This window comes from Arachis duranensis, chromosome 3 (assembly GCF_000817695.3).
Source record: "Arachis duranensis cultivar V14167 chromosome 3, aradu.V14167.gnm2.J7QH, whole genome shotgun sequence".
Lineage (NCBI taxonomy): Eukaryota > Viridiplantae > Streptophyta > Magnoliopsida > Fabales > Fabaceae > Arachis > Arachis duranensis.
In genome coordinates this window covers 67,059,435-67,069,621 of record NC_029774.3, presented here as the reverse complement: position 1 = coordinate 67,069,621, position 10,187 = coordinate 67,059,435, and the positions used below count along the sequence as shown (strand labels likewise).

General features: G+C 38.5%; 1 protein-coding gene and 1 non-coding gene across 2 annotated transcripts; both read left to right on the top strand.

Moving 5' to 3' along the window:
• The first annotated feature begins 1,234 nt into the window (after window positions 1-1,234).
• Window positions 1,235-1,822, top strand: LOC107479217 (uncharacterized). Its single transcript, XM_016099355.1, has 2 exons — window positions 1,235-1,319; window positions 1,410-1,822. Exons 1-2 carry the CDS (start codon window positions 1,235-1,237, stop codon window positions 1,820-1,822), a joined length of 498 nt encoding a protein of 165 aa, XP_015954841.1.
• A 5,154-nt stretch (window positions 1,823-6,976) lies between these two features.
• On the top strand, window positions 6,977-7,082 carry LOC127746201 (small nucleolar RNA R71). Its single transcript, XR_008007821.1, has one exon. It is a non-coding gene; the product is annotated as a small nucleolar RNA R71 (small nucleolar RNA).
• The last annotated feature ends 3,105 nt before the right edge of the window (window positions 7,083-10,187 follow it).

The window sequence follows — 10,187 nt, the reverse complement described above, 5'->3', positions numbered from 1 at the left end:
CACATGATGATTATGAAGAGTTAATCCTACTTAGTCAACCCTAACATCGAGGATAAGTCAAATAGGCATAGTTGATTTCAATCCCTAAGTCCTATGTAAACACTAAGGGGTCACATAGAGTCAAGGGAGACCAAATCAACTAACTACTCTAATATATCAAACAAGAATAGACATCAATGACTCAAGGATCCCCAAAGTCATCAATTCCAAGCCAAGTGTGGAGAAAAACTATGAAAAAACTAAGCCAAGTATTTTATCAAACACTTGGTGTGCATGGAAATAAAATAACATTAAATTGCAATAAAATAAATTCTAAAACTACCAAAGCAAGAAAGTGACAATAACAACTAAAGAAAGAAATAAATGACATGGAAACATAAATGTGCATTAATTAAAATTAAAATAACAAGAGTGTGCATAACATAAAAATGGCAAGATAAAGAAAATAACAAACAAAATGAAGAAGAATAAAGATGCAATAACAATAAATGACAAGGAAAAGTAAAGAAAAGCAAGAATTAAAAGTAGAATTACATGAAATTAAACTAAAGAACCATAATTCTAGAGAGAGGGGGGAGCTTCTCTCTCTAGAAAACTACACTAAAACATGATAAAAGGTAAACCTAATTGTCCCCCGCCCTTCATTCCTCTTCAATTTGGCCTTAAATAGCTTCAAAAAATGAGTTGAATTGGGTTTTGGGAGCCCAGAAATCACCCTCAGTGGTTTCCAATTAATGAGGTCACGTGCAGGGATCTGTGCAGACGCACAGATCTGTGCGTCCGCACACATGCTGAATCCTGACTTGTGCGTATGCACAAGTACCTGTGCGTACGCACACTTAAACTTATGCCCACTATTGCAAATTACATATCATTTTGAAGCCCCTGACGTTCGATTTCCAAATTTATGACCAATTTAGTACAGAGAGGTCAGGGTTGGTAGTTTTCCAAATCCTTCATTTCCTGAATTCTTCCCTTATGCATGTTCTTTTCCTCACTTCTTCAACCCATACTTGCCTTGGAAACCTGAAAATCACTTAACAAATACATCAAGGCACCTAATGGGATTAAAGCGAATAAAATTAAGTAAATTAAGTACAAGGAGGAATGAAATGCCTCAAAATTACATTCTGGAAGTAGAACTATTTGATCTCTAGGGAATAGATTTCATCGGCCCCTTTCCCCCATTACACTCTTTTAAATGCATACTAGTAGCAGTAGAATATGTCTCAAAATGGGTGGAGGGCATGGCAACAACCACTTGCGATGCATCTATTATTCTCCAATTCCTCAAGAGACACATATTCACCAGATATGGGGTACCTAAGGGTTTTATTAGCGATGGTGGTGGCCATTTTTGTAATAGACAAATGGAGAAATTGCTTCACAAATATGGGGTAATTCATAAGGTAGCTACACCCTATCACCCCAGACCAATGGCCAAGCTGATTTGGCTAATCAAGAGCTGAAGAGGATTTTAGAAAAGACAGTGGGAACCACAAGAAAGGATTGGGCCAGAAAGCTAGAGGATGCTCTTTGGACATATAGGACAGCATTCAAAACTCCTATTGGGAAATCACCTTTCCAGATGCTGTATGGCAAGTCCTGTCACCTCCCTGTAAAGCTAGAACACAAAGCATACTGGGCCATTAAGCTCCTCAACCTTGATTTTCAGGCAGCGGGAGAGAAGAGGCTATTGCAACTGAATGAGTTGGATGAATTCAGGTTAGAGGCCTATGAGAATGCCAAGATATACAAGAAAAAGGTCAAGAGCTGGCATGACAAAAGAATCTCAAAGAAGGAGTTCAAACCAGGGCCGTAAGTACTTGTGTATAACTCCAGACTCAAGGTTTTCCCTGGCAAACTCAAGCCCAAATGGACCGGCCCCTACTTGGTGACAAAAGTTCTCCCTTATAGAAGCCTTGAACTTCTAAATGAAGCCACAAAGGATCTATTCACAAAAAATGGTCACAGAGCAAAGCATTATTTAGGAGGCCTGGGAACAAATTTGAAAGCAAGCATGAGCTTGGATGAACAAGAATGCAGGATGTCAAGCTAATGATATTAAAAGAGCGCTTGTTGGGAGGCAACTCAACCGGAGGCAGTTTTCTTTTCATAGCTATTTCAATAAAGAGTGAAGTAGATTTCTCTGCATTGCAAGGAGCTAAGCTTGGTGTTGCACACCAAAAACGATTTAAAAGTGAATGTGTGGTTTTAAGTTTGGTGTTCCACCAAAAAGTTCATTAAGAACACACTACACTCTTCTGCAAGATTGATCACTAACTCCAAACAATAAGAGAAACCACTTAACACTTGTTTAGTTCATATTTTATTTTCTTTAAAAGCACAAGGTTTCATCTAATGCATGACAGACAGTGGCAAGGAATTAAGTTTGGTGTTCACAAATTAAAGTAAGTTCAAAAGCCTACAAACATTCATGCATGATTAACCATTTTTCAAGTGCTTGGGGAACAAATAACTTCCACCATCATTGCAGAAAACTATTCAGCTTTTTGGAGGATTGTACATCATTAATAAGAAAAGCACAACAGTTGAAGAGGCTGATGAAAGACTAAGCAAGAAAACTCCAAAAAGTTGTATTGTTAAGTGCTTGTCTTTTATGAAAAACTGGTTTGATTGGAAGTGATATTGTACCCCTATCTGTCTGCTTAGGATAGCTTCTCTGTAGTTCAATAATGATTGCTTGATATTCTATAGCACCATACTCTTGAAAACTTGCTTGCACTCAATATTTTAAAAATTCATTAGAGAACAATTATTAGAAAATAAGGATTGAGGAATCAAAAATTTATTTTGGGCCAAGCAAAATATTAAGAGAAGTGGTGGTTCTAGTTATATGATTATGTATTGAGGTTGTATGTTTATGAAAACTTGCATGGGAGCTCATAGGCAGGAAATAGAATTCAAAGGAATCTTGTGGAGATTCTCAAACATTTATTGATCCAATAAGCAGCAACAAAAGAAAATAAGGGAAACAGAAAAGCAAAAGAACATGACAAAAGGCTCTGAGCATCAATTACTAGGAGGAAAAAGAAAGAAATAAGAACTCAAAGAGTTACTATCCTAGTTAAATGCTTGTGGTAGAATTGTGTCAAAGAGAGAGTCTTGAGTAAGTAAATCCTAAGGGGTGCTTCAACACCTAATACCTTAAAACCAACTGGTTTGGGAGTATTGATTGAAAGCTTATCTAAAGAGCCCCTTTCAGACATGACACTTAGAGTTAATGCCAAAACACAGAAACCATAAACTGCTTCAAGGTGATTACCTATAGAGAAATCTCCATGATATCATTTGAATAAAAATCCTAAGATCTAAGACTTCCAATATGTAGGGACTAGTAAGCACTGAAGCCCTTACATGAGCATACAATTTAGAGTTCACCCCACTGTCACTTAATCACTTTACTCACAACGCATTACAAGTTATTCTTCACTCCATTCTAATTAAAAGAGCCTTTATGCATAATTCTTCTCTTGCTTGAGGACAAGGAAGGTTTAAGTTTGGTGTTGTGATGACAAGTCATCTTATGCTAGTTTTACTAGTATTTTTCCTTGCTTTTATTAGGTTTATTACACTTTCTTGCATAAGAAGTAAGTGAGTGGAGTGGAATTTCATGTTCATCTTGGCTCAATCAAACATTGTTGATTTGATGCAAAAATCATGAGGTTTATGCACAATTTAGTTGATTATTATGAACCTTATGATTTTGGTGAGACTTTGATTGCTTGTTTGGTTGATGGCAGGTGAAAATATGATGACAAGAAAAGGGCAAAGAAGTAAGGTGCAGACGAATGCTGCGTTCATCAAATGAACGCTACGTTCACACATGACGCGCACGTGTACAAGTTACCTACGCATGGGTGAGCAATTTGGAAACCCATGCGTATGCACACGTGGTGCGCACGCGTGGATTGAGGATCAGTGTTCACCAATAATGAACGCTACGTTCACTTGGAGTGAACGCCAGCAATACTTTCAAAATTTGAATTTGAAGATGGGAATCGACGCGCACACGTCGATGTTACAAATAAGTGATGGGCGCAGCCACGTACATGATGCTGGGGCACAGAAGTGAAGTTTTGTCATCCACACGCACGCGCAAAAGATGCGTACACGTGAAGAGCGTTCATGGCACATACGTAGAGTTTAGTCAATGAACGCTGCCAAAGTACGCGCACGCATGTATGGCACGTGCGAGCATGATTGAGGCAGAAGACAACATTGACGTGCACGCATGCAGTACGCGGACATGTCGATGGGAGAAAACGCAAGGGACGCGCATGCACCCAGGGCACGCACGCATCGGTGAAAGAACGCTACGTTCAATCTGAGAACGCTACGTTCACCTGATACTACATGGAAGCACCAATTTTGGACCAACTTCATCAGAAGGCCAAGAAGCCCACTCTAAGCACCTAAGGACTGAATTAGGAAGTGTATAAATAGGAGAAGATTTGATTTCATTGGGGGATTTTGGATTGGATCTTATTTTCATTTTTCATTTTAGCTTTCTTTTAGTTTTCCTTAAGGATTGAGATCTAAGTTTAATTTCCTCTCTGTTCTTCATCTCCTTCTGCAATTTTATTTTATGTTTTGGTAGTAGAGCAATGATGAATTAAACCCCAATTTCATTAGGGGGAGAAGCTCTATTATAATTCCAATGAATCAATGAAATTCTTTTTCTTCTCAATTCTATTGTGTAGCTATTGGATAACTTCCACTGTGATTGTGAATTATTCACTCCAGAAGGGGGTTTAATTCAATCGAATGTGAGTGTGAGCCTCGGAAGAGGAATCACCTTCATTAGAACTGAAGCTCTATCCTTCACTACTCTCTTGATCAACACTATTCGGGAGAAATTTAGATCTTGAGAGTTAGTGTGGCTAATGAATGAGAGAAATGTGCTCTAACTCTTCTCATGACAATTAGATCAAGGAATTGGCAAGATTGATTGTGATTATAGAGATTGGATTGCCAAGGAATTAGGATCCAATCAATTTCAATCCGCCATAGATCTATGCATATGATTAAGAAAGAAGTTGAGACCCAATTGATTCATGAAGGATTATAGTATCTCCAATCCCTGATGAATCATTTTCCTTGAATTCCTTTCACTTTGATTTTCCTGCACTTGCTGTAAAATTATTAGTTCTGTTTTGATTCCCAAAACCAAAATCCTTTTTATTATTCATGCAATTTAAGTTTCCTTGCTCTTTAGTATTTCTGCACTTTAAGATTCAGCCATTTACTTTTCTTGCAGTTTAAGATTCAGTTCCTTTAATTTCTTGCACCTTAAGTTTTGGCCAATTTTAGCTTTCTGCCATTTACCTCCTGTCAATTTACATTCTGCGCTTTAGAATTATTGCAATTTACTTTCTGCCAATCCAATTCATCAATACTAAGTTAACTAAATTCATCGCCTAACAAAAGTTGCTCAATCCTTCAATCCCTGTGGGATCAACCTCATTCTTATGAGTTATTATTACATGATGCGACCCGGTATACTTACCGGTTAGATTGTGTGAAAATCCAATTTCCCTCATCAAGGACATGAGGTTAATGCTAGCTCCCAAATCACACAATGCTTTCTCAATGTTGATATCTCCTATGATGCAAGGGATTTGGAAGCTCCCAAGATCTTTCATCTTTTGGGGAAGCTTCTTTTGTATGATGGCATTACATTCCTCTGTGAGCACTACGGTTTCCTTCTCTTCCCGATTTCTTTTCCTTGTTATAAGCTCCTTCAAGAACTTGGCATAGAGTGGCATTTGCTCTAATGCCTCAGCAAAGGGTATGTTGATCTGGAGCTTCTTAAAGATTTCCAGAAATTTAGAAAACTGGATGTTCTTCCCATCCTTCCTCAGCCTTTGTGGATAGGTGCCTTTGGCACAAAAGGTTTTAGGACTTACTTTGGTGGGGATGGTGCATGGGTCTCTTCTTCATTCTTGGTTTCTGGGTCATTTGCAAGTTCTTCTCCTTGGTTGCTTTGACTTGGGAGTGATTCCTCTACAACTTTTTCACTCCTTAGTGTGATGGCCTTGCATTCCCCTCTTGGGTTGGCCATGGTATCTCTGGGGAATGTTTGTGTAGGAATTGATATTTATTTAGACAAGCTCCCTACTTGTGCTTCCAGTTTTGAAATTGCTGCCCCTTGGTTCCTTATGTTGGATCTGAACTCCTCTTGGTTTGCATCTATCTTTCTTTCAGCCTGCATTTGTTTCTCCAGAACAGTAGAAATGGTTCTTGTCAGTTGTGCTGACAGTTGTGCTATGACATCCTCTAGTTTTGCAAAATTACTGCTGATTTCACATGGTTGCATGGTTGAGGATGATGTATCTTGATGGTGGTTGTTGGGAGGAGTGGTATGATGCATTTCGTGAGTTGTGGTGGGATGTATTTTGTGAGTTGTGCTAGGGTCTGTTGTTGCTTGATTGATGGTTGGTGTTGTGGATGTTGTATTGGTTAGATTGGTATGGTTTGTAGTCTTGGCTATGATTTTGTTGGTTTCCCCACCAAAAATGTAGGTGGTTCTTCCAACCAAGGTTGTATGTCTTGGCATTGGGATCATATGGTGGTCTAGAGGAATTGCTCACATAGTTAGCTTGCTCCTATTCACATTCAACTTCTGGTGTATCTCCTTCTTGTGGAGGGGCTTGGGCTTGAATAGCTGAGACTTGGTTCTTCTCCATCTTCTTGGTTAGAGCGGTTAGTTGTACAGTGATCACTTTGTTTTGGGCTAACAAAGCATCCATAGAATTGAACTCCATCACTCCCCTATTTTGAGTTCTTTCTGAGGCATAAAAGTACTCATTTTCGGCCACAGTTTCTATGACATCTATGGCTTCTTCAATGGTCTTTCTCTTGTTAAGTGAGAACCCTGAATAATGATCTACTACCTGTTTTGACACATTAGATAGCCCCTCATAGAAGATGTGTAGTTGCACCCACTCATTGAACATATCCAGAGGGCATTTCCTTGTCAAGTCTTTAAATCTCTCCCAGGCCTCAAAAAGGATTTTACCATCTTGCTGTCTGAAGGTTTGCACCTCAGCTCTCAATCTATTGACTCTCTGTGGAGGATAGAATCTGTCTTGAAATTTGTTCACAACATCATCCCAAGTTGTCAAGCTCTCCTTGGAAAATGCTTCTAACCACTTTGCTGCCTTGTCTCTGAGAGAAAAGGGGGAACAAATGTAGTTTATAGGTGTCAGGGTATACCCCATTTTGACTTTACAGTGTCACAAATCCTCAAGAATGTAGCAGATGTTAATTGGGGTCCTCTTGAGCACTCCCTCTAAATGAGCAATTATTCTAGACAAGTGTGATGAGTTGAGGCTTCAACTCAAAGTTGTTAGCATGAATTGTTGGCTTTAGAATGCTACTGCCATAGTTTCTTAGATTCGGGTTGATATAAGAGCCTAGAACTCTCCTCTCTAGCTCAACATGATTGCCAGCATCTTCTCCAACATGGTTATTGGTGCACAAAATTGTGATCTCAATGGCGCCAACAACTTGTACGCACAATTGTAATCTCAACTCTTTTTCACAACTTCGCACAACTAACCAGCAAGTGCACTAGGTCATCCAACTAATAAACCTTACGTGAGTAAGGGTCGATCCCACAGAGATTGTCGGCTTGAAGCAAGCTATGGTCATCTTGTAAATCTCAGTCAGGCAGATTCAAAATGTTATGGAGTTTTGATAATTTAAAAGATAAATAAGCATAAAATAAAGATAGAGATACTTATGTAATTCATTGGTGGGAATTTCAGATAAGCGTATGGAGATGCGTTGTTCCTTCTGAATCTCTGCTTTCTTATTGCCTTCATCCAATCCTTCATACTCCTTTCTATGGCAAGCTGTATGTTGGGTGTCACCATTATCAATGGCTACTTCCCGTCCTCTTAGTGAAAATGGTCCTCTACGGTTTCTGTACGGCTAATCAACTGTCAGATTGCTCGTCTCGGATGAAAAATACCATACACAGATATCGTATGGCTAATCAGCTGTTGGTTCTCGATCGTGTAAGAATAGGATTTACTATCCTTTTGTATTTGTCACCACGCCCTACAGTCATGAGTTTGAAGCTCGTCACAGTCATCCCTTCCCAGATCCTACTCAGAATACCACAGACAAGATTTAGACTTTCCGGATCTCAAGAATGCTTGATATGTAAAAATGAGATTTCACGTACAACCGGCAAGTATATCGGATCGTATCAAGTAATAAGACTCACTAAGAGTGAAGTCGATCCCACGGAGATTGTTAGATTAAGCAACTTTAGTTAAATGGTAAATTTAGTCAAGCAAACATTGTTTTGATTTCATGAGAATTTTGATTCTTGAACATAGTTGCAAGAATTTAAATGATAAAGACTTTAAAGAACTAGAATCTAGAGCGAAAATGGAAGCAAATAACTGAAACTTAAAATGCAAGAAACTTAAATGACATCAAAGATAAATTGCAAGGAATTAAAGGTTGCAGAAATTTAAAGAGCATAAGAGCAAAGAGCAAAAAATAAAGAGACAGAATGTAAATAACAAGAATAGTAAATTGCAAGAATGTAGAAGGGAAATGGGGTAATGGGAGCAAAAGAAATGAGAATTAATGATAGAGAGAATCATTAGGGATCGGAGATACAAATTCTCATGAATTGATGTTGATCAATTCCTTCTCAATCATGGGTATAGATCCATGGAAAGTTGTAGGTAATTGAATCCCAATCTCTTGGTGATCCAATTTCTCTCAACATAACCAATTGCCACTCTCGTGATCTAATTGTTCATGAGAAGAGATGAAGCTCAATTTCTAATCCAAGCCACACAATTTCCAGAATCTCAACCAAGGATGGTTACATCTCACATACCAACCAAAGTGTATTGGTTAAGGAGATCATGAAAGGATGAACTCTAAACTGAACTATGTGGTTCATTTCTCAAATTCACCACACAATTCATATAGATTAACCCCTCTCTCGATGGTGATTGAATCTTTGAAGAATAAGAGTTTCCTCTTGGATTAACCACTTGAATTGAGAAGGAGAAGAAGATTTATCAATTCATTCAAACAAGTAGAGCTCTTCCCCCTAATGAAAATGGGGTTTAGTGAATCATAGCTCCAATTTCAACCACAATTGCCATAAATGAAAATTAAACTAAGTGTCAAGAAGGATGAAGAAGAAGAAGAAAATGCTTAAAAACTCCAAAAATGAAAAGTTCCAAGAAGAACCAAAATAGCTTTCTGGTATCCTCCCGGAAAATGCAAGAGAGTTCTCCAAGTAAAAGTGCTAGTAAGTAAAAGTCCCTAAAAGACTAGAAAAAGTTCCTCCAGGATCCCCAGTGAAAGTGCAAACTCCTTCTCTATTTTTATTAGTCCTAAAACTCCTTCAAAGATCTTCAATTGGGCTAGTAATGTGGGCTTCCTCTTTGTTGAATTCTTGGCTCCATGGAAGAAGTGTTGCTAGACATGGAAGGAGGAGTTCATTCATGATGCTTCTGGCCCAATGGCTTGGCGTTTTTTCCAATAACGCTAGCCTTAATGCATGTTGGCAACGTGCATTGTGTTTTCCAGGGATTGAGCTTTGAGACTTGGGCGCTGCTAGCCCAAGTTGTTGCTAACAACTTGTTTTCCTTCTTCTTGACTCTACATTCATGCTTAATGTTGCCCAAAATTTGAGTATCAATCCTCTGCTTCAATGATGCTAGGGCATTTTGGCCAGTTTCACTGACCTTTTCTTTACTGTTTTTAGGTAATTTCATGCATTTTCTTAGGAAATAAGTTAGTTTTGGGCAGATATTCACTCAGACCTTGATTCAAGCATACATTGTGCATTTTACATTATTTCATGAGGATTTTGCATGATTTTAATGACAAAATTGTATATTGCATTACCCATGACTTAGACTAGAACTTTGATGCACTCTATTGCTTGATTTCAGGACCAAAAGGAAGCAAGGAATGGGAGGTAACTTGCAAAGTTAAGGAGAAAAGTAATTGCCAAAAACACTCTCAAAAGCCATCATACCCACGTTAAAGAGTCACGTTAACTACGTTAATGTGAACTCTAACGTGGAGAAGAGAAGTTAAGCCAACGTTAGTGACACTTAACATTATCACTAACGTTGGCAATTGCTCACAAATAGCCACGTTAGAAGCCACGTTAACCT